Source organism: Apus apus, chromosome Z (genome assembly GCF_020740795.1).
Source record: "Apus apus isolate bApuApu2 chromosome Z, bApuApu2.pri.cur, whole genome shotgun sequence".
Lineage (NCBI taxonomy): Eukaryota > Metazoa > Chordata > Aves > Apodiformes > Apodidae > Apus > Apus apus.
Window position 1 is genome coordinate 36,657,042 of NC_067312.1, and position 24,903 is coordinate 36,681,944.

The 24,903-nt window shown below is 37.2% G+C and overlaps 1 protein-coding gene across 1 annotated transcript in view; it reads left to right on the forward strand.

Annotated features, from left to right (window-relative positions):
• Positions 1 to 24,903, forward strand: part of FOCAD (focadhesin) — a 97,804-nt gene that overhangs the window by 36,922 nt on the left and 35,979 nt on the right. The window contains exons 12-22 of the mRNA XM_051642575.1: positions 2,518 to 2,622; positions 2,989 to 3,090; positions 3,618 to 3,748; positions 5,057 to 5,183; positions 13,245 to 13,379; positions 13,773 to 13,823; positions 14,489 to 14,572; positions 16,067 to 16,190; positions 17,540 to 17,728; positions 17,971 to 18,092; positions 23,671 to 23,763. Coding sequence (XP_051498535.1) covers positions 2,518 to 2,622; positions 2,989 to 3,090; positions 3,618 to 3,748; positions 5,057 to 5,183; positions 13,245 to 13,379; positions 13,773 to 13,823; positions 14,489 to 14,572; positions 16,067 to 16,190; positions 17,540 to 17,728; positions 17,971 to 18,092; positions 23,671 to 23,763 — 1,263 coding nt within the window. The remainder of the gene's footprint in view (positions 1 to 2,517; positions 2,623 to 2,988; positions 3,091 to 3,617; positions 3,749 to 5,056; positions 5,184 to 13,244; positions 13,380 to 13,772; positions 13,824 to 14,488; positions 14,573 to 16,066; positions 16,191 to 17,539; positions 17,729 to 17,970; positions 18,093 to 23,670; positions 23,764 to 24,903) is intronic.

The following is a 24,903-nucleotide window of genomic DNA, read 5'->3' on the forward strand; positions in this document are numbered from 1 at the left end:
AAATCCAGGTAGGTTACATGAGTTGCACTTCCTTTGTCACTGACACCGTGACCCTAGGGTAGAAGGCCACTAAATTAGATGGGCTTTATTTGCCTGGAGTAGAGCCATGCTGGTTGCCCTCTATCACCATGGGATTTTCCATGTGCCTTAGCAGAGCCTTTAGGAGGGATCTGGTCCATGAACTTGCTGGGCACAGAGGTGAGACTGACTGGCTTGTAGTTCCCTGGGTCTTCCTTTTTTCCCTTTTTAAAAATGGAGGTTATGCTTTCCCTTTTCCAGTCAGCGGGAACTTGACCAGACTGCCATGACTTTTCAGATGTGATGGAAAGCAGCTTTGCAATGTCATCCACCAATTTCCTCAGAAGCCACAGATAGTCCTCAGGTCCCATGGACCTGTGCACTTTCAGGCCCTGTAGGTGGTCTTGAACCTGCTCTTGGCATGTTTTGTGGCTGGCACTTATTCTTTATTCAGACACAAGGGCTGCATGAAGACAGTTTCTCTTCATTAAAATGTAAGAAAATGTGAAAGAAGAGGAGGATTATCTTCTTCCCCTACTATCCTCCCTTCCTGTGGTTTGGAAGAAGAACTGTTGTGTAGCTTAGAAAAAAAGAGATCTGACCGCCATATTGGTGGCAGAGAGTGAGAACAATTCTCAGACCTATTTATTAAATAAAAGCATTTTGTGTCACATTGTTAATCTTAATTTAAAAAGAAGCATTCCTGTCATACCTCAATATAATTTTTGAGATGCAAATTAATTTTAAAACAAAAATATAATCTTGAAACCCTTCTTGAGGTTGCTAATGACTGACTTGACCTAACTGCCATATCTTCTGAGAGCATGGGGGATCCAGAAGGCAGTATTCCCAGGTAGCATGCCTTTCTGGAGCTGCTTCCTACTTACAGGAGCTGATGAATTGTCATAACAGCTTTTTTTGAAATCATTATGCCCTTGATGACAATTTAGCATAAATACACTATTGAAATTAGCCCCAGCATTATTTATCCATTACATGAGGTAGATGAAGGGAGGAGGAGCTTTATGTACTAGAATATTTTGGGTATTTTCCTAACCTTATAATTTGAATGTACAGGTCAAAACAAATACACTTTAAAGGACAATTCCTTTAAGGAAACACAAAAATAGCCTTAGAGTAGCATGTGCTTAGTCTTTTCCTCGTAATTTTGTAAATCAAACTCAGCACCTGTTTGTTAGATGTTAGTGTAAAATTATTGTAGAGCTTCTAGTTATGAATGAACTTCATAACTAAGAAAACCAATGGAGATACAGGACTTAGAATGAACTACTTATCACAGCTGATGAAGACTGGGCTTGAGCAGACTCTATAATGTTTTGAATGCTTTTGTAACTAAGGATGTTAGTTACAAGGGCAGTGTCTTGTCCTTCTATTTCAGAGAAGCAGAAATGGCCTTGATGCTGTGAATGCTACTCAGCAATAGCTAAAACGTTCCTGTAATATCAACACTGTTTGCAGCACAAGTCCAAAGCATAGCCAAACCAGCTACTATGAAGAAAATTAACTGTCCTAGCCAAATTCAGTACAGAACGAAAGTTGTAAAACTGCCTGATTTGTCTTCCATCCAAAGATCTGAAAGACTGGGTGGCTGGGGAGGGTGCTAGCTAAGAAGGTAGTGAAGTCCCATAGAATGAACAGGGTTTGCTTCTTTTGTTGATTTGTTTTTGTTGGGGTTTTTTTGGTCTGCATTTTGCAACCTGCAATTATAGAGGGAATTAAGCAGAATCCCAGAGCTCTTGGCTTTTTATTCATTATTCTTGCTCTTTAGTTTCTCTGGACTGAGGCAGACCTTTATACATGGAAAAAAAAAATTCATCTGAAGACATCTGCTCCTGGAAAAATGCATATTGAGAGAATGTTGTATCAGAATTTCCCATTAATAGTTTTTTCAAACACTATGTGCTGAAAGCATGAAAATACTGAAAATGTGACTAAATAGAAGCGTAATGGCAGTCAATAAGTCTCTTTTCCTTCACTGTCGCTTTAGAGGCAGTTCTTTGGGAGTTTTGTACCATATATTAAAGAATGCAGTAAATTACATTGTGTTACATGCTAGGTTTGTGGGATATGATAGGAGAATCATCAGAATTCCTTTGTAATAACAGAACTGAATTGGAGTAGTTTCTTAATTGTTTTGGTATGTATTTAAAAGTACAGTTTTCAATTGCATGTTCCTTTCAGTGTGCCTGTAATGGAATTTCAAATAAAAATTAATGTATTTTGTAAATTATTTTATTGCAGTGGTTACAGCTGAGTGTGCATATCAGGGTACTTCTAAGATGGTAACTTAGAAAGAAATGCATTTTAAGTCCTATGGAATTACAGACTTTAGAATTTTCCTTTCTCTTGCCTATTAGCAGAAGAAAAATGCAAAAAGGTATGAGTTTCTAATACATTGTGACAAGTTCACTGTCTTCTGTAAGATACCATGTTGGCAAGCTAGTTATAAGTTTATTTCCTGCTTTGTCTTCGTTTTAGGTTCCAAACCTGATCCCAGTTCTGATATTTAAGTTGGGAAGACCTTTGGAGCCTGCACTTTACAGGGATATATTGTATACATTGCCTACACTGGGTGTACACAAGGTCAGAATGAAAAAAATTTAGTAAAATAAAAACGGTATCAGTAAGAGGTCATTTATAAAAAAAAATTAAGCTAAGCATTGCATAGCTTGCTTAAGATAACTGATTTATAAGATTCAGCATGACTTTCTAATATTTTGAATGGGAATTTTAAAGGGTGAAATGTACATCATGCTTTTTTTTTTTTTGTCTGCACTGCATCATCACTATATATATACATATAATTAGAACATTCTCTTGGACTTGTTATGCATTAGGGTTTTTCAAAAGATTATTTCCATTTTCTTTGTAAAATAATAATTTGTAGATTAGTCTTTGTTCTTGGACCCAAAAACTAACAGTGGCATTTGGTAAAAAAATTTCTTCCAGGTTTGCGTAGCTCAGATTCTACGGGCCATACACATGCTGTGGAGCACACCAAAGCTTAGAGCAATTACTTTGCGGCTGATGACATCTTTGTGGGAAAGACAGGTTGGAGAATTTTTCTAGTGTCACTAAGACAAGTGTAGTTGAAAAACCTCCTTACCTCCAACCAAGGAAGGAAATTAATTTTGTAACATTGGTAATACTAATATGTCACTATCAATGGTATGAAGTAAATGGTGGGAGTGGTGTCTGTATTAATATATATTCGCTGTTTTAGTGAAAAACTTCAATGGTCTGCCTTTCATGAAACGTGCTTTTCATTTCATCAGGTCTCAAACTGGAATTATGAAAAAAACCTCAAAGGTTTCTACTTTTCATAACATGCAGTAAAAACAAGACCTTAGTTACATGGCAATAATTTGCTGATTTGTTTGTAAAGTAGCAACAGAGATTTGGTCTGCAAAAGCCAGTTAGATCTCAAGGCAGCATTAGATTCCAATAATGAAGAAAAGCTAATTACAGTATGCAATGAAAGTGGCATTTAGAAGTCATGTAAAAGTGCTAGTAATTGAAAATCTTGTCAGCAAATTTTGAAAATTTGAGTATAATTTTTTTAATTAAATCTTTTCTAGGATCGAATTTACCCAGAATTGCAGAAGTTCTTGGCAATGTCAGATACGCCCTCTTTATCTGTTGACAAAGATGCTCAATGGGAACGGCTGATTGCTAAGGCTGCTTGTATAAGAGATATCTGTAGACAGAGGTAAGGGCAATTGTTATCCATCTTACATCTTTGTAAAGGCAAACAATTTATTTTTATTTTTTTTTTCAGAACAGCTGAATAATTGTTTTTGCCTACTCTGTTAAATTAATTGCAGGTAATATTTTTCTAGTCATGTGAGAAACTGACTTAGTCATTGCTAGTCTCAGGACTTATTCAGTTTTTTGTTTTGTATTAAAACACAGAAAGAGCATACCAATAATGTTTAAACTAAAATGTCTTCATCCTGAAACAAAACTTGCATCCTGTACTAATACTGAGTAGAAACTGAACACATACCGCTTACAAATTCTAAAATTTATTTAAAAATATAAAAGTTATGGAACACTAGAAAGAACAACTAAGGCTCTGTCGATCCTTTGATCTATTCAAAGAAAGATTGGATGCTTTTCTGAAAAGTGTATTTGGTCACATGCAAATTATTGGTCTTTTTTTCCAATATAATACTGACCAGAGAACACCACTTGTGCACGTCTGGATGTTATATTGATCCTTTCAAGCTCTAAGTACCTATGGAGATTTTTATTTTTTTAAAAACACATTATCAATTACTTCCCAGTTTTATGTGTACAAACCCATCTTTTCTCTTTCTAACCCATCTTTTGGTTTGCGCTTTTCATTTTCTGTCTGGAAGGTCAGTTATTAAGAGCAGGGGATATTCATTAACCTTTCAGTCATCAACTAAAAAAAAATTCTTACAGAAAATACACTTTACTGCTTCAACCATCTTTAATTTTGCAATTATTTTCCAATACATTAAAAATAAAAAATGAAAAGCAAGAGATAGATCTCAATGCATCTGTAGTCTTTTTGCCAGTAAGTAGTGTAGTTACAGTTTAGATGTATGCACATTCTTCATGTGTTTAGAAATAATTTGGAAGAAAGTGAGAGGAAACAGGACGCCTGAATGTTTCATGTATAATAAACATGTAACTAGGTGTCCTTAGTGACACAATAGTGTCATTAATAGCCCATGTGGATTTTCTTTCTCAGTTGCTTCTTGAATGACATAATCTTTTAGTATACCAGCATCAACTGGACAAAAGCTTCCAGAGCTCAACCGTTTGGTGATCTTTTATTTGGAACTTGGTGCCTGCTGATTTAATTCTCCATGTCATTCAGCCTTAAGGGTGCTATATCATATAATCCCTTGTATCTTTTTTTTGTTCCAGTTTTAGTCTGTTTCTGTCATTGTTTAAACAAAACCAATGCTTAATGAACTTTTGTTTATGGAATAGAAGTTGCATGTATGCATTAATATTGCCATATATATTCATGTTCTTTTCTTAGGCCATATCAGCATGGAGCAGATATGTTGGCTGCAATTTCTCAGGTATTAAATGAATGCACAAAACCTGATCAAGCTACACCTGCTGCCATAGTGTTGCAGGGTCTTCAGGCACTTTGTGAGGCTGAGGTAAGAGTACATTGGCTTGTCCCTGTGTTTTGTGCTTTGCTTGTGCATCATGGACTTTTTTTAGTTGTCTTCTTTTTAAGAGTGTGTTGAATTGTTGCAAAATCTTTTTTTCTTCTGACAAATTTTGTTCTTCTCCCTTCCAAGATCATTTAATTGTTTCTGGGAAATTGTACGGTGAGCTTCTACTCCAGCAGGTCAGTCCTTCAGTGCATGGGTTGGAATGTAGGTCAGCTTTTGCAGGTTGCAGGTACTTCTGTAACTGGCTTTTCGGTAACACTTTCTGTAACACTTTTCGGTAGAGGATGTGTCTGGTGGATTTTGCTGCAATTACATATTTTGGAAAGATTCTGATAGATTTTATCTTAATTGTAGTTTAGAGGAGATTCTGAATTTCAGGCAACCATCATGGAAGATGTTGAGCTGCTCTGCAAGAAGTGATGAATTCCATGTGTTGGCTTGGTTGCTGGCATGTTTACTCTCTGGATATACTGTTTAAGTTTTAAGGTTTTATCAAAAACTAGGAAGGAAGACAAGTAATTCAAGAAGTAGCTACCTGAGGATCATTTTGGGAAAGTGACAGACTGAGGAATCTGCTTTGTATTTCTGCTGAAGCTACTGGGTTGTTTAAATAAGAATTGCAGTTGTACTGGGTTGCCCTTTTTTCTGTTGTGCATACGCTAGGAAGAGATGTTAAGGTTACTGAGGGGTGATGGAGTTCTTTAGAAAACTGTTAAATGAGATCTATTTCCAGCTGTGTTTTCTAGGTTATTTATAGACCCCAGTTCTGCTTAAGTAATTTTTTCAAAGTGGAAGAATTTTTGAGCAGAACAAACATGTCCTGACTTCCTGTTGTTTTAAGATAGAAGTCACAGACTTTAAGGTGATGACTGCAGCACTGTGATCATAGGGAATGATCAGCTGTGCCAAACACTAGCAAAAGGCTTGAGATCCATTGTTATAAAAATGTTGTGGTCCATGATCCACTCAAAAGGATCTTATAACTTGCTTTCATTTTAAGAGGCTGTGATATCTGCAGATAGCAAAGCGTGAACCCAAACAGCCATGATGAGCTAAGAAATGTTACAAACCATTTTTACAACTATGTTAACATGTTAAATGTACCTTTTATCCTTACAAAGCGTTTGAAATAGTCCCTATGTTGGCCCTTCTTTGTGGATTAGGATGCTACTCCTCTGGTGAGACCTGACTTTGAGTACTGTGCCCGGTTCTGGAGTCCCCAGCACAGGAAAGACATGACCTCTTGCACTGGTTCCAGAGGAGAGCCACAAAAATGATCAGAGGGGCTGGAGCACCTCTCCTATGAAGAAGGGCTGAGAGGGCTGAGGTTGTTCAGTGTGAAGAGTAGGCTGCTGGGAGACCTTATTGCAGCCTTTAAATACTTTAAGGGTGCTTCAAAAAAAGATAGGGACAAACTTTTTAGCAGGGCCTGTAGTGATAGGACAAGGGGTCATGGTTTTAAACTAAGAGAGAGTAGATTCAGACCAGAAATAAGGAAGACATTTTTTTACACAGAAGGTGGTGAAAAGCTGGAACAGGTTGGCCAGAGAGGTAGTAGAAGCCCCATCCCTGGAAACAGTTATGGTCGGGTTGGATGGGGTTTTGAGCAACCTTATCTAGTTGAAGATATCCCAGCTTATTGTGGAGGGATTGTTTACATGACTTGAAGGTCCCTTCCAACCTAAACTATTTTATGCTTTTAAGTTAGTTTCTGAATCAAGGATTCTGTGATAGACTTGGTGTACCAGCCTTGTGGAGTTGTGGTATGAATGGATAATTGTCTCAGAGAAGGTACTTCTTAAATTGACGTACCTGTCTGACTTGTTGCACCACAGATCAGAAGTGAAATTCAATTTAAACATTGTTGTTCCCCATTTTTTCCTCTGAGGGTAGAAGGTCACCTGAAGTGAGATTGCTTTTTCTCTCCTTGACATCTGTAAACCCTAGCTTTTAGTTTTTACCCTTGTTTCCAGTTTGTGCTTTGTGCAGCTGTAAGTTTGCTACTTAAAAATAAATTCTAAAAATAACAAGAAAACACAAATGTAAAACAAAATGTGCTGTACCAGAAGCCCTGAGAGCTTGTAAAGTATGTGGTTGTTAATGACTCAAGATTATAATGGTGTGTCAATTTGAACAAACCTAGAATAACAAAAAAAAAGAACCTAAAGATGAAAGCAGACTTAAAAAGAAGTTTTACCAATGTTTCTAGACACTATTGTGTCTTGATCTATGAACATACATTTTCTAATTAGCACTGATTCTCTTTCTGCAGACAGTAATTGGTATATCCGTGTCATAAAGTTCTCATCTTGCTGGTTTCTTTGAGTGTATTGCATTTTCAGAGGACAGCTTTGTCCAGCTAAGCAGTAACTCTAAAATCACAAGGCTTTTCCTTGGGAGTTTCATGACAAGCTGAGAAAGTTATTCACAAGATTTACCACTGTCACCTATTCAGTTCAAGGTTGTTACTGCTTTTATAACCTTTCTGTTTGTTTTTTTTAAATTAAGTACCATTCTCCTACTGTTTCTTTAGCAAAGACAAAATACACTAACTTCTGCCATTCTGAGCAAATCTCTCCTTCCTAACCTGTCCTTGGCTGCTTTTAATAAATTTTTTTCAGTCCTAATTTAACACTGAAGTAGTGTTTAACAACCTGAATGAACTTGTATTGGTTTTGTTCTCCTTTTGTAACAACAACAGATTTTCTTCCTATACCAGCAGTGTTTAAAGTGAGAGAAGAATTACTTCCTGCAAACTCCTGTTAACTTAAATATGCGAGGGTAATGTGTCATTTTTTGTTGGGAAGTATGCAAAGTAAATGTGCCTTATATTGTGGCAGAAGGCTGTGTGTTTCTTTCAGAAGCAACCAATGAGAAATGAAACACACAAAAATACACTTGTACTATTTTAGTTACTTTTTCATGTTTAGAAAACTTTTCCCTTAAGGAGCTACTGTTTCCAAAATGCTAGTATTTTATGATTTCTGGATGCAGCAATGCAATTAGTCAAGAATTTCCACCTGAAGTGCGAAAAAACAGATTTTAGTTGGGACTTATTTAGATGTGACACTTGGATGTTGGGTTCTTGAATTAAATTTACATGTTTGAGCTGGCAGCTGTCAGAGTGGCATCTTACAAGACCATCTGCTTTAAACTGAGAACTCTGTTGCATATGTTATTTGCAAAAGCAGAAACATTCTGGGTGGCATTCTATGTTTCTGGATTACCATTCATTTAAAGGAGCTCTTAAATGATCAGAACCATCATAGATTAGGAGAGTTAATTTTTTTAGAAAAGCCAAAGGAACCTTGCGCAGCGGCTCTAGATTGTCCTTATCTAACTGAACACCACAGGCACCATTTGACTCGGGTTTGACAACAATGCTCTCGATCCCCTCCCCCTCCCACCCAGGTAGGGAAGGAGAGAGAGAAGAAGAGAGAGACTTGGCTGGATTGAAAACTAAACTACACAGCTTTAATTAAACACTGATGATAAAAGAAAATATATACAATTATATACAAATATGTTCAGATATGTGCAAAAGCCTCTTGCCTCCCCCCACCCCCAGCAACTCCCACAGCATCTCCTGAGCTGGAACAGTCCTGAAAAGTCCCGGAGCTGCTGCAGAAAGCACAGAGTGATGAGGGTCAGGAGAGCTTGAGCCTGGGGGTCGATGGTGCTGGATGGACGGAGTCCTCCCTGGACACTGGCCATGGAGGGGAGAGAAGGGAACAAGCAGCAGGAAGGAAGTTGTCTTCTGTGGTCTCTGACCTTTCTCTGAGCTTACATAGATACATGGAATGGAATATCTCTGGCCAGTTTTGCTGTCTGTCTAACTCAGCCTCCTATGGGGGTGTCATAGATCTCCCTGTAGTGTCTGAGCCGGCAGAGCAAAGGTGTGACCTCGAAGACCCAGCAGTTAGAAAAACATTCCACTGTTATCAGTCTTAGCTGAAATGCTCTGCTGCTAGTTAAAAGTAAGCTTACTGAAGGAAAAAAAAAATCAGTAAAAGGAAAATTGGCTTCATCCTGGCTCAAACCAGGACAAGCACTGAACTGAAAATATTATTACACAGACTATTATGTTTTTGCAGTTTTGTGGTTTCAATGAATAAAAACTTGTATATAGGTTGATGCTTATTTTTGTCACTGTGTTGAATTGAATGTGAAGTTGAATTTATATTCAGTATACTGTGTTCCCAGTGTGATCATGGATCCTAGAAATGTGAGCAGTTCCTCAATACAGACCTTCTAAACAAGATGCAATAGTAGTATCTGCCTTTCTAGTCTGAGAAAACATTTGTTTTCGAGAATTCCACCAATTCTTAACTCTGTTGCTTTGCTTCATGCACAGCTATTTAATGGGACTGTGGTAGCAGTACTGCACTTGCTGCATATGATTCTTACATGTACGTGAATATGTGTGGAAATCAATCCTCAGTGGTATACTATGTAGGACACAGTATGATTGTAGGAATACAATTTTTTATGTATGACTTAATGGAGGGCCACTGGTTTTGGCCTATGAAGTACATGTGGTCCAAAACCAGTACATTGTTTCAGTGCAGCTGAAAGAAGACATTTGATATGCCTTGTTTCTGCTGATTTCCATCTGCCATAGGGTTTTAGGCTGAAAATGCTAATGTGTCCAGTTGTTCCAGACAATTATCGCAGTGCAATTGGCTATTGCTTATGCATGGTATGAATAACTGCTAAATCTGAAATGTCTATTAAATTGCTGCCTGTTTTTATGGCCTTTTAGTTGAAATTGGAGAATGTGTTTAGTACTATAGAAAAGAACAAAGTGAAACTTCAGAAATGCCAACTAGGCATTTTGTAGTCTTTTTTAATGACAATGTCAGTTGAGACCCCATGAATATACAATTTTATATGGTACTCTGCACATCAATACAAGGTGTATTTTCTGTTTTCAGAAAACTAGGTCTTTACAAAGTTAATTTTCTAGGTAGTTTAGTGTAGTAAGAGCTTACAGTGCTGATAGATAGATCTATTTTTCTGAATACTGGTAGAGCTGTTTTCTTATTCAGAACAGTGTTTTGAAAGATGAGAAAGAGATAACATTTTCACTTGGAATGTTATCAGATTGGATGTTTGTAGCCATCAATGGTACTTACCATGGAAGCAGACTCATGGGTTTCCTATTTCTGAAATGGATTTGACTCAAAAGGCATCTTCAGTTTTTTAAACTAAAATCTAAAATGTGTTTTGCACTGATTGAAGCGAGTGCTTAATTCAGGAATGACCTGAATTCAGTGATACCAAACATGCTGAGTTTTTTCAGTGCAGGGTAACACTAAATTTGTATTTCATAATGCCTTTGTGGAAGATGAACATCTCTTCATTTGATTTCATTATATCAGTAGATTTGTATTTGTCTTTGACTGAGTCTTATTGCTTTGCTTTAATTTCACAGACTTGAAAGAAACTTTCATTACATTTGCTCAAGATTGTTTTGATTTGCAATTCTGTTATGTTTATGCCTTCAAAAGGCTAAATGTATGTACACGTAGCTTCAGAAGGCAGGATGAGTATGGAAGACATCACTGATGGCAGCAGTGTAATTTCTAACATTTAGAAACATTCTGAACACCTAACCCTGAATGTTCTGAATGCAACTTGATCCAGTGATGTCTGCCTGAGTATGTGGATGGTCTGAATCACAGCCTCATTGATATGCAGATGGCTCCATTTTAATCTCAAATGTGAGTTAGTGCTAGAGGTAAATACTGACATTACATTGATATATCTCATAAAGAGCATAGATGGAATACTTACAAGAAAAAAAAATTAGAAGCCTTGATGGTCCGGAGCAGGCACTCCTGTGAGATTCCTTCTTTCAGCTAGGAGAAATCAAAGCCTTTACTTTCTTCCAAACCTTCAACAAAATAAAACTCCAGTGTTTGCTTCCTTGTCCTTTCATATGGCCCCAAAGATCTTTGCTCTCTGTACTGTAACATTTTGTACTAATTATGTGTGGCATGCTGTTTTCAGGTACAGTATCTCAAGTGCCTTGTGGCAAGTTGCTTCATAATTTCAGAGATTCGTTACTTTGAATTAGGGATAGTTTGGAAAAATGCTCAAGGAGTTAAGCACAAAAAGTGATCTTGTATTCAGTGGGCCTGTTCAGATAATTAAACTTAGGCTAAAAAGTGGAGTGCCATCTTTAACTGAGGTTTGAAAAGTGAGGCATGTCTCCAGAATATTCTTCCAGACAGCTTGCTATGAGAGTGAACAAGCTACTGAATTGGTAAATACAGTCCATGTTTTCATGTATTCTGTGAAACAACATTGTAATACAGAGGTTACTGTAAGTATGTTCTATCATGTGCTTAGTTCTTGCTTTCATTTAGTGTTATGTCTGAACACAAGAAGTCATATTTGGCTAGGGCAAAAAAGCCAAGAGATTTGCTATAGCTTACCAAACACTGAATGTAACTGGGGACACAGTTTATTTTTTGGTGCGAATGAAACAGTTCAATTGTGAGAAAGAAGCAGTGGAAATTTTTTAATTTTTTTTTTTCCCCCTTACATCTGACAAACTCATGGTGTTTCTCTGTTGGTCTATATAATTAAAAAAAAAGCTGATCTGTTGAGCTGGCTAACTAATGATTTTTAGTATACTTTAATGCTTCCCAGTGCGTGTTGAATCTGCATGAGAATTCTCTTCTCAAAGTCTTTTTGCCACCTAATCACTGGGGTACATGTATCTAGTACTGTTAAATTTTGAAACTTAATTGTTCAGCTTTCCCTACCCTCTATAGGTATTCAAGAGCAGGTAAGATTTTTTTCTATGCAGAGTGTTACCAACCTGTTTGTTGGAGGATTTCAAGTATTTGTTGTTGTTTCTCCCCAGTGATTTCTAATCTGTAAAAAAAATACCAACCTTGAAACCATAACCTGCAAGGTGTTCCGAGGGTTTAATTTTATGATCTGCTATGTCCCGTCACTTTGCGTTTTCAGGTGCATTTGTCCTATAACCAAATATTGCCCTCCTCCGTTAAAAAAAAGAACAGAAAAGCATTATTATTCCAGTTGATACTGGATTCTTTGGCATGGAAGCCTGCAGATGCTCCTTCTTTTTACATGCCATTGCCAATAATTTGTTATGATTGTTCTTTTCAGTTATTTTCTCCTCTCTTAAGGATCTAATAGCTGGGATTGCATAAGTGTATCTAAAGTGATTTTGGCTTCTATTAAATGCATGGTAACTTCTAGGTTTCTAGAATAACTGCAAAGGCAAATTAAAAAGGATGAAGTTACTATGTTCCAAGGAGTTGGAGAGCAAATGAGAAGACTCCAAATTAATTATTAACAAAATTTTTTAAAAAATTGTATTATTTTCAAACCAGTTTCACAGGTTTTGTAAGTTAACAACTGGAAGCATGATGTTACCATAATCTGTGGTTTCCTCACATAGGTTTTTTTTTAATGTTTCTGGTTCACTGAATTTATTTCTGTCACTGTAAATTTTAAGAATGGAGCTGTTTAGTATAGTGCTAATGCAGTTTTGATATTAGTGTTTATTTTAGTTTGACGTTTTCCCAGTTATTTCTGCAGGATTACAGTATTTTCTTCTACAAATTTCATTGGATTTAGTTGTATTTAAAGATCAAGTGTGTTTTGTTTTGGAGGGCTGCTAGGGAACATAGCTTCCTCTGCTTCCATCCTGTTGAACTTCCAGAGGCAGCATGTTTGTAAGCTAATACGATCTAATTAAGTAGAGCAGTGGTGTTAAATGAAGATATATCTGCTGCTTTATGTGTCTCGCTCACAGTGTCATATTAATTCCTACTGGTAGCTACTTTATTTGGTGAAGTGTTGTGCAGTATTATTGCACAACATCAATTAATATACTGTGAGACTGTTTAATAAAAATGAGTTTTTAACATGCTTGCTTTTTTTATTGTATGACCCTGATTCGTGTTCCTAAACAGGAAGAAAGAAGTCAAGTGCTGGGAAGAAATTTTGTTGAAACCAGGTTGAGGTTGTTGTTGGTAATGATGCCTGCCACTTTCCCTCCAGGTTGTTTGCATCCGTTCTACGTGGAATGCTCTGTCACCAAAGCTGAGTTGTGATACAAGACCCCTAATTTTAAAAGCACTAAATGAGTTGTTTGCCCTGGTTCCCTCGTTAACAGTGAATACAAATGAATATGAGGTAAGTGCTCACGGACTAAGGTGAGTCTCTTCTTTTAGTAGATCTTTGTATGAGTTTTAGGTGTGTCTGCTTGTTTTTAGAATCTCTAAATTGCATCCACGGCCTAATTCAGGTTAATCATAATGCACGATTCCATCCACTTTCAAAATTTTAGCTTGCATTAATGAATCCTGGGAGGTAGGTGAGAAACTCCAGTTCAAGGTTGATCACAGGTTTCTCTCTCCAAGAATGTGAGGATGTGTGAATGCATTTACAGTTAAAATGTGCACCCTTTCCACTTTCCTAGCTCGGTGCATGTTGATGTGGCAGCATCTTTTTTCAAGTAACTGCCTTTATTTCAACTGCTTATTTGGTTACATAAAATCAGAATGCCTGTTCTGTTTGCTTTTATAGAAATTCAAAGCTCAAGTTATCAGCTTCCTTTGGAACAACACACAAAACAAGGTAGGTGATACACCTGAAAATGTTAATTCCTGATGTCAGCAACTGGATATTAAGTTTTACACCTTTCTGTTGAGGCAAGATTATCAGTGTCAGTGATCTTATTTTCTAATAGGGCATTCTTCTTATCATTAACTGTTTAACACTGATTTTGAAGCAGCATAGTGCAAATGAAAGACAGTAACTGATGCCCTTAGCGTTTGCCACTTCCAAGAAGAATTGTAACACAAACTAGTAGGCCTGCTCTAATAGACTTCAGCCTTGATATGGTGAAGCATTCTTGACAAAGCTGCAGCTGTGTCAACTAAGTCAGTGCTTAGACAGGGTATTGTAATGTAGTGGGAATGTAGGACCAGCATCATTATGGGGCTGGTGGAAGCAAAGTATTTTAGTTTAAATGTGTCTCAGATATTTCTGTATAAACTACCCTCAGTAGTAACGGAGTGTAGCAATCAGAGTATTTGTTATCAAGCCTAGATAATAGGTCTTGCTGGTTTGTGTTCTGTATATAAAGTAAACAATTGAGAGTACGCCCCAGGAAAACAATGTTATTTTAAAGTCTTTTTCAGCATTCAGACGTTAGTAGATAGGTTCTTCTTATGTGCATTTTCCAGTAGGAAGCAATACCATATTCTGTGCTTACAGTTTTTTTCCTGTTAATTTTCTAGGACCATGTTGTAGCCATTTCAGCCTATAAATCACTCTCATCATTTGGCTCTGAGGAACACAGAATTCTTCATCTTCCTGAACAGGTAGCAATATTGTATGTTTAAGAGTAAAGATATCTGATACTTCATCTGACATGAGTTGTATTCTCTTGGAAATGAAAAAAGGCCCTGTAGCAGACAATATAAGAACCTCATAAAGGGAGTATGAGCTGCTGGTGAAATAGGATGGTATTATGTATGATTCGCATAACTAAGACTTATGAGAGGGGAAGGGCACAAGTGGAGGCAGAGTGAGGTGTAAGCAGTCACAAGGTCCTATTTTTCTTTCATAAGTTAGAACAGCAGGTTATTTTGGGGCAGTTGGTTTGCATTTTGTTCTCTTCTGTTAATGCTTGCATTTGAGTCTTGACACTGAGCAGCTCTTGTGGTTACTGCTTCATCCATGGCAATCACACTCATCCTTAGTGCTTTTGTTGCTGAAATGGGCAAGTCAGTGTGAAAAATACATGCTATTTTTGGAATTAAGCTGCAAACTTCACCTGTGTTTCTCTTCTGAACTTTTACAGTTTTGTAAGATTTTGGTTTTTTGCTGATGAAGGCAGCCAGAAATTAATTGAAGTACCTCCTGGAAAGCTTTTTTAACTAAACAAAGGGCTGTTAAACTCTGAAACCTCAGTCTGATTAGTTGACTTAATAATCTTACAAAATCAAAGTGTGGAGGGAAATAAACATGTAAGGTCATCTATGTGACTTTTTTTAAATTAACCTTATAAAAAAGACTAGGCAATAATCAGTAGTTCACTGTTACTTACTGCAAAGTAAATACCTCTCTAAGTTTTTATTTACTGCAGTATTAAAAGATTGGCTCCACTTGCATGTTTTAACTGCTCTTACAAGAAGGTCTGAATAAGTACTTTTCAAGTAAAAAACATACTTGTTTTATATAAATTGATGAGAAGAGTTCAGCATAAATCTTACAATGAAAATGTGTTTTGCATAGAAGAGCACAAGATACGATGGAGGAAATCTCTAAACATGGCTGCAATACTAAATCTTTCATCCTAGTACATAGTTCTGTGTTATTGGTTTTGTTACTTTACAGCTGTTACTTTTTGTTAGAAAAACTAGCAAATATGTTTTTATTGAAAGCTTTGTAAATATGTTGCAGTTTTTCAAATTCAGAAAACTAGTATGGAAAAATAACATCTAGCAGAAATGCTCGGTGTATGTTGAAGGGCCAATACAAAATATGGCTTTAATTGAAGAAGAATCTGAATGAAAATGACATTTTAGTAATATTAGTTAATCTAGATTAATGTCAAGATTAATTTTCTTATAACAGATATTAATTGACATACCCATGTGATTTTTATCAGCCAATTTTGCCTTTCATTCAGGTTGAAGAAGAGCCTTTTATGCTTTCAACTTAAAATTTATGCAATTGAATGAGATTAGTGTAATGGGGAGCTTTTAATATTTACTTGGTATTTTTGACACTTGTTTAATGCTTGGAATCATAAAAGGTAATGAGGATTTGGAATGGTTTGTGTTGACATTTCATTTTTTTATATCTCTCAGGCACGACCAGAATTTGACTCAGACATGAATGAATATGAAGAAGAGGAGAAGGAGGTGGATCATTTTGTTCCAGGTTCTTCGTATATCAAGCTCTTGTCTGTAACACCAGCTGCTGTTTTAGGAGGTATAGTATATTTAGTATTTGGGGTTACTTTTCAGATTTATAGTCACAGTGACTGCATGGACCTGTGGCTTTCTTATAATGGAGTATCACAGTAAAGTGCAGGGTTTTTTTTGCCTTCCCCCCCACCCTGGGAAAATACTCCACGTGTTGGAGTTTAGAGCCTGTGCAGCCTCACCTAGAGAGTCTGTATGCACTAGCTAGTAAGTTCTGGATGCTTTGCATGGAAGACTGACATAACCTACTTCAATGAAAGAGAGCGGGCAGAAAACTCAAGCCATGCAATGGATGCTGGGATAGGCAATTTACTGGGAAGATGGGAAACTAAAACGGAATTCAAAGAAAATGATCTGAAAAAAAAGATGCAGCCACCAGAGACTGGTATAACAAATACATATGCAAATAGATTTTCCAACCCCAGACATTCCCTGAATAGATTCTTCCTCAAAGGAGTCTTCATTTTCTAGTACAGTATAGTTAAGCAACTGTTCAGTGACCAGCAGAGGGGGTTGTTATGAGTTAATTGCTTTACTGGAGCAGTATGAAACTGGATTAATGATACAATGTCCAAGACAGGCCAAGAGCCACAAAGTCTGTCTCCTGTAGAAGCTGAATCTGTTCCATCTCATCTTTTGGAATCCTGCCATTGCACATTATTGAGATTATTTCACTACTTTCATACTGCTTAGAAGGAGAAGGACCAAGATGCTTTTTAGGAAGACACTTTGTTTCTTAGAATTTTCCCCGAAGTCTTTGTTTGTGCACTTGTTTGTGCAGCTGAAACTTCTGAAGCATGTTTAGCTTGTTGCTTGTGAGATCTCCATTCTTTTTGCTTTGCTTTTGCTTTTCTTTCCTCCTTCCTTGTGCTCTGAATTGCTACTTCTTTTCCTTCCCTCCCTCTTTAATTCTTGCAGGAGGTGCTTTTTTTAAATCTCTTTAAGAAAACTGTTTATTAGAGATCATATTTTCACTGCATTTTTAAACATCAGTTTTATTTCTTATTGTCCTTCCGTCAGCATGTGCCAGTGTTTTTCGGTGTAGCAATTAAAGAATACAGTGAACAGCTTGTGGAATAGTTAAGGGTTTTTTTCTTTGGAACCTTACTATATGAAATTACTAGCTCAGTCATGAGCAACCTGCAGAGTCAGCAAGTTTGTCTTCAGAGACACTTTCTAAGAGTTTTCAAGTCCTTGACCTTGAGTTTTAATCTGAATGTGTCAGTAGTTTTTCTAAACTTACGTTGTCTGAAGCACAGGTGTCATGTTGGGTTTTCCAGAGCTTATTTGGTCTGTCAGTCATCAGGCTCATGACATTCCCTTTCCTCTCTTCTCATTTTATTGCACTTCATCCAGCATTTGAAGAGTTTGCAGCATCACTTGTAAAACAGGAGATGACCAACATGCCCCGTAGTGTGTATCATTCTGCATTGAGAGGAGGAATCATACGTTCAGACCAGGGCAAGACCGTGGCAGGTGTTCCAAACTTCTTGCTGAAAATGTATGAGAGGAACAAACAACCAGGCATGACACCAGGTCTTGCAGGTAAGCTGTCGCTTTCTTGAAGTTAGACAAGTATACATGCTTTGACCTAAAAATTTCTATGAATATGAGAGTAAATCAGTTTAAGAAGCAATAATGTTTTACACTGCTTATTTTTACTTTTAAATTGTTGGCTTTATTAAGTTTACTTTGCTGGGGTTCCTCACTGACTTATGCAAGACTTATGACCTGTTAACATGAATATTGGAGTTGACCTTCCTTTTCCCCTTCTCTCCCTCTTTAAGCTGGCATGTTGTCATGTTATGACCTTCCAGTTCACATGGGTAAAGATGGCAGGCCCCTGCCTAGGTTTCTGGCCAGCCGGGGCCGCAGTTTCCAGCAGGTGTTGGTGGCCCTCATCCATGAGGTAAGAGCTTTCTCTTCTTCCCTTTTCAGAACTACTAGGCTTCCTTCCCTGCCTTACTACCTCATTTATGTATGCTAATTAGGAATTAGTATCAGCTGGCGTGTATGGTGTGTATGAATGTATGATAGTTGCCCAACGTTGCTGTGAGTGACAGCTGGAACTGAACATGTAAATACTTTTTTTTTTTAAGTGTTCATTGCTGAAGTACCTCATCTGAAAATCAGTAGAACAAACAGAAGCTGACCTTTGCCTTTATCTGCCTTGCAGACTATTATACCTGCCTTATATCTATTGTAACATGCCCAGCAGTTGCCTTTTCTTTAGTTAGGGATTCGTAGTCATCAGTATAACTGCCATACTGGGATAATACCATTTTTACCTCTTCAGTGTTTCGATCCATGCTTGCTTCTGTAGAATAAGCCCCTTCAGGTTGCATATCTGTCTGTATCTGTGTATGTTTGGTTGCCATTATTGCACTTAGTTTTTTGAAGACTGGGGAATGGGAAGGGACTGGAGGCAACCAGTTCAGTTTTTGTGAAATTCTTTGTGTAGAAGTGTGAAGTCTGAGATTCTACTACCAAAAAAAAAATAAAATTGTTAGGAGTTTGTATGCAAACAATTTCTTCTTGTATATTTAGAAGTCTCTAAAACATACAAATAACAAATACCTGGGTTTAGCGGCTGTTCAAATCTAACAGTAGCAACAGGGAAAAGGTAATTTACTGTTAAACCTTAATGAGCCAGACATGTTCTGTCTCCTAGGTGCTTTTCTAGCTGAGGGATTGGATGCATCTGTAATACCTGTGAGCAGGGTTAGATTAAGACACAAAAGGGCTTTTCGATGTTGCTTGAACTGGTATTTCATGGGAGGCAGAACACACGTTCAATAAACACTGGTGCATTTGAAACTTTGTGTGGCTCTTTACTGGGCACTCGTGACTTGACAGAGGAAGATTATCTTTCCCTCAGAGATGGAGATGTGTTATATGATTGATTATTAAATGGAGCTTGTTAAACTGTCTTTGAGAAGACATGTAAATTACTGTAGTCACAGTGGTCAGAAGTCACACAGACCACAGGTTTTCTTTGTTTTCTCTATGGCTGCCTGGATCATACCATGCAAGAAGTCTCTGAGGTCTATCACAGTCACCTGGGCTAGATTAGCTAATAATTGCCAGTGACTGTTTCAGTTTTTGGAGTAATTCTTCCTAATTCTTACAGGAATAATCTCTTACCAACTTCACTCACCTCTCTTGTGGAAATAAGGAAGGTTTAGTAGTCACATATGTTCACTTCATGCACCTTATGTTTTGATGGTTCTGTAAATCTATGTTTTAAGTTAAAATTAACAGGCTTTTGGCTGACTACCCATCTTTTCTTTTGTAAGTGGAGGTGAGGGAAACAGTTCATGCAACATGCAAAAAAAGCATAGAGGCAACCTGCTTTTGGCACACAGATGTGGTAGGAGGTGGCTTTGAGAGTCTGAACTGATGCAGTGTTTTTAAAATAGAGGAGGATAGTCTTGCCTTCGTGTGTCTTAATATGCAAATGCTTTTTTATGTTGGAAATAGCACAATTATTTTGCTATAATAACTGATAATATTTACAGGTACAGCTGCAAAGTTGAGTGCCAGTGGTGAGTTGTACAGTATTATATACTGCTCTACAAATCATAATCATGTTAGGTGTTCTGTATACTCATGGAAGAAGTATTCCCTGCTTCTATTTTAAGTGCTTTCATTAGATGTGCTGTGATGACATGCATCTTTGAGCACTGAAGTGGAAAACTCCTTCTACACTTTTATTTCCTTGTTTGAATTTGATGTAATCAAGAGATTCAAGGGCTTATTCAAACCTTGTATGTGAAGTACCTTAAGATGATAATGGATTTTTTAGAACAGAATTCATTGTAGCATATTCTCATCTGCCTAGGTATTTCAGTGGATGTGTTTCAGATTATTAATTACTTTGTGCTGGTTTCCACTACTGAATTTACTGAATATGTCTCCTCCAGTCATGAAATTATAAAGGAAGTGAATTTGACAGATGTTTGCTTTCTTTTCATCAGTCTCATGTATCTTGGAGAAAGACAATTTTTTTTTTCTCAAGGAATATTGGGGGGAATTTGGAAGTGTATACATGTAATTATGTTTTTAAGAGCCTGTAAACAAAATTTGAGATGAAAAGACATGCTACTTTGCTATTTTATTGATACCAGTATGTAATGCTAGCCTTATTTATTAAATCACTGGGGCTGCACTTTATATGTCCCATATGTGAGAAGTGCATTTAAATACATGCTTAAACATTTCACTGATGTATGGGTATCGTCCAAAATATGTTTAGATAGCCACATATTTGATAGAGATGAACTGAATTTTGGGACCACGTGAGTTGGCAGGGCTGTCAAGGTGGAAATCTGTTGTACTTAGTAAAATAATTTACTGGGATTCTCAGTCTCCTTGCTTTACAGCAGATTTTACATTGGGCCATAAATATTAATGATTCTATGATTTTTTGTTCTTTAAACAGTATTACCACAATTAGATATCCAGACAAAGATCTATGACAGCACAAAGACACCAGTGCTGAAAGAAAACTCATCCACATCTTGCCATGGTGTTAGATTTTTATTGGGTGTGCACTGGAAAAGGAAACAAGCTTCTGATTTAATTTGAATTTGCTTTTCAGACTTGAAGAAGCATGCAAAACTTGTGCCATGTGTATTCAAAAGTGTTAAAGTACAGGACTAGAATCTCATGTGGTTTGCCAGCATTCTCTGTCTTGAGTTTTGGCCAATGCAGTCAATGCTTATGTGTCTTATCAGACAGATCTTGTTGCCTCAGATGCTGCAATTCTTCCTTGAAAACTGCTTGGCGGTTTTGTCTGGATATGCTGCCTCTTAAGAACATCCCAGGACCAGTGTGGCAGTATTTCACAACCACTTGTCATTAGTTCAGAAGTCCCTTAAGCCTTCGTTCCTTATGCCTCCCACCTGCACACTATCTTCTTACACATAAATGGCACACTCAAAAGAATCTTAATTTTGTTATAGCTTTGTCTGTGCTTGCTAGCAATAGTTAACCAGCACTAAATGTAGTTGTTATAATTGTGTATGCAGTCATAAAGAAGTAAAGACTTCTGGTTTTCTGTACTGAAAAAGTGGGTATCAGCACTGCTTATGTCATGGTCTTCAGCACCAAGTCCAGTAATTTTCAGTTGCAGCTGAGTTTTACTTGAGTATTCTTTGTTACGTGGAGATTTTCTATTCCCTCTTTTCATCTTCTCGTTCCACGTATCTGCAAAATGTTTAGTGCCGTGATTTAATTAATCAAATTTAATCAATCAAAAGCTGCGCAACAGTTCTGCTGGCCATCAAGCACATCTGCAAATTGTAGTTAAGGTGTTAGAAGTGCTAATAATACATGACTGGTTAGACCATACTGTCTAGTTGCTTTTAAGGCAACCATACAACTAAGGTTTTGTATTTCCTGCATGAGCACCTGAAGTGTTTTGGAGGCTTGCTTTTGCTCTGGTGCACTGCAGTGGATTACATAGTGAGCTTCGTAGATTGCCATGAGGCTAGGCAGATGCAAATGCACAAGTCTAACAGATTCAGAAAAAAGGCAAAGGGGAAGACTGGACTTGCTGCAAGTGCTGTGGGAACCTAGAACAGTTCTGTCTGGAGCCTTGATTTCTCGTCAGTTTGGTGGAAAAGCAGAGCTGAGAGGGGGGTGTGAATAAAATTTTGGCTATAAAGAAAGACTAGTGTTATGGAGTAATTTAAAGATGAGATTTCTTTTTTAATACAGGGTGTATTTGTATTGGCTGTGCAGTGTAGTAGGTCATCTCTTTTAATTGTTTCTCTTTTAGATTGTATTTATTTGTATAGATATATTAGTACTTACTCAAAAGTGTTTGAAGTTCACCACTAACAGATGGCATGAGGCTTTAACATGGTGTCCTTTGTTTTTTTTGTTATGAAGTCCATGTAAAAAAATTATATGGACAGCTTCATGTAGATCATGAGGGTCATACAATAGAGAGTATGAAGCAGGAAAATAGACAAGGCCTACGGAACACGTGATGGAGATAGGTGGGTTTTGCATACCTTGAGTCACGGAATGTTTCCCAGGTTAACAGCAGCTAGTCCCTGCAGTAATATAAAATATGAGGAATAAAAAGAGTAATAACATTCTGGGGTTAAGCGTGGCAACATTAATTACTGTAGGTGGTCTTTGTGCAGTTTTTCATCACCACTCAGGTTTTTTTTCCGTAACTCAGGGAGCCTGGCATGTTCTTTGAATTTAGATACAGAAAGTGTATGTCTTAAACAGCAGATATCAAGATATATCCCATCTCAGCTCAACCTGACACATTTGCATTTCCTTTATTGAAAACTACTTACCGTGGAAACTGTTGAGATTAAATAACTTATTTCCAATGGAGTCTAAATGGCTGTGATGACATTTTTGGCAGAGGCTGACAGTAGAAGTGATTGGATGGTAGCAATTAAGAAAGTAATGGAGAGATGGAAATAGAGAGTCTTCTAATTAGTTGTGATACACATTTTTTGTGAATTAATATATTTTGATTTATGAATTGCATACCATGTAAATTGTAGGGAGAGAGGTACATACATACTGTGTAGGATTCTGATGTCTGGAAAAGCTTTCTTGGTTGCCTTGAATTTGTGACCCATTCTGTATAACTTACCTGTGTAACTCCTTCATTAAGCTACCAAGGGCTAGAAAATGGTTTGTTACTGAGATCACTTGACTTCATTTTTGTTTTTCAATATGCTCTGAAAGTTTGCTATGGTGTTTACTGAAGAGAACAACCTTGGGCTCCTGAGAAGTCTGTAAACATCCATCAGGTTGTGTAGTTGACTGATTGAGTTATTCTTTTGTTGTGAAGTTGAGCCTGTCGTATCTGTGTGAGACTGGGAGGCAGTCAGCTGCATATTTCTAAACTATCTTTGAGGCAGTGGTATTTTCCTCCTGTAGGTTCTATTATTTTGCTTCCTAGAAAGAAACTTTGTGATTCTTTTTTTTAACAATTCCCCTCATTAAATGAAGTTTGCATTATGCTCTTGAGCATAGTTGTGTGTGCCCCAGACACAGCTAACTCCTTTTGAATAATCTCCCCTGTATTTACATAGTCATCTACTTGTATTTATTTTAAGTGTCTGTTTAAAGCTTTAAAAGCACCAAAGATTTACAAAAACTATGCCAAATATAAACTTCGCTAGAATCTTTGTTATGTATGTATTTTTGTCTTCCATTGCTACCAAGTGTTGTGCCTATTGCAACATGTAATTGCACTGCCCTCTCTGGGATCAGTTATCTTTTGAACTACCTGAAGCAACCCAGTTTGTCTGGCTTTGGTGATTAAGTTGAAAGTAACTTGGTGTGGGTAAAACCAGAAAGTGCATTATCATTTTCGTTTCTTATATCCATGTGTAATGTCCTATGGGCATGAGCAAATGCTTGCCTACAGGTTGTAGGTTGGAGGATATACATTCTGTGTATGTTAGACCTAATGTAACCATATCTGCACTTCATGGTGTCTTGCACAGGTTAACATTCAACCTTCTGAATGGCACCGCTCAATACTGCTGCCACAGTCCTGGTTAGGATTTATGAGTCGAACCTACAGTGCAGTCCTGCAGGTAATTTCGAGGTACATACTATTGTGTACGTTAATGTTCATTCAAATGGTATGAATTTCATTTTTTTCCAGCAGAAGCATCCATGCAAGTTACCAAAAATATAAAAACAAAGCTTGAAGTGTTTAATAACAAAAAATATCTGAAAAGGAGATTAAAATTAGTCTTCAATTAATAACAGCACAATCTGGGATACTTTGTAGAAGTACTGCTTCTGCTTACAGTTCAGGTTCTTACGGTCTTGTTCCTGTGTCAGCTTGCAGAATGTGTCAATTCTTAGAATTTTTGTATGTGAAATTCTAACTAGAACAATAACCAATTATTTTGGGTAGAAATTGTATAATAATAGTATCACCAAGGAGGCAGAAGCTATTGAGCATAGAATAAATAGAATTTCTCTTAACATGTAATGCTGTCACATTATGAGGGACTGGTCTTTTGATTTTTCCACCCTATCTAATGATTAGGAATTATCTTAAAGCCTCTCACTAACTTAGCTGGCATATCTAGAGCAATGTAGTGTCATTTGGTTTTTCAACAGGAAAATTTTAACAAATAGCTGCCTTCTAGAGGGCTTTCTTTGTCCCACTAGAAGGGCTTATTTGTTTGTATTTCCAGGCCACATCAGCTGTTTTCAGCATGAGCAGCTCAGATTTCTGAGCGAATTCTAGAAGCTTTGACTGTTCCTTGCTTTTCTGTGCAATATATGCTTCTCTAACATGTTCAAAACAAATTTTATCTTACCCATCAGCAAAATAATAGACTCTAAGAGCTAGGCCCGTTACAAAACCAGCAGCAGCTATTCAAATTGTAATTTTAGGTTGTAACTACAGAGGGGGCCATTGTTGCTTGCATTAATTACTTTCCTATCTTGTTTCACGTGTGAAGCAGGAGTTCAGAGAAGCTTGGCATTTACCAGACTTGTTTCTAAAAGCCTCACTAGGATTTCATGCCATTTTGCAGGGCAACAGAGTCTGCATTTGTTGCTTCTGAAGTCCTTCACTGGAGACCTAGCATGTTTACTTTACTCCTCATGCTTCTATAGTACATTTCATACGAGATTGCCAAAAGATACTATACTTTAAGATGAGCAGTCTGGATTAAGTATTTCTGAACAGCTAATACAGTGATCATCTCTACAGT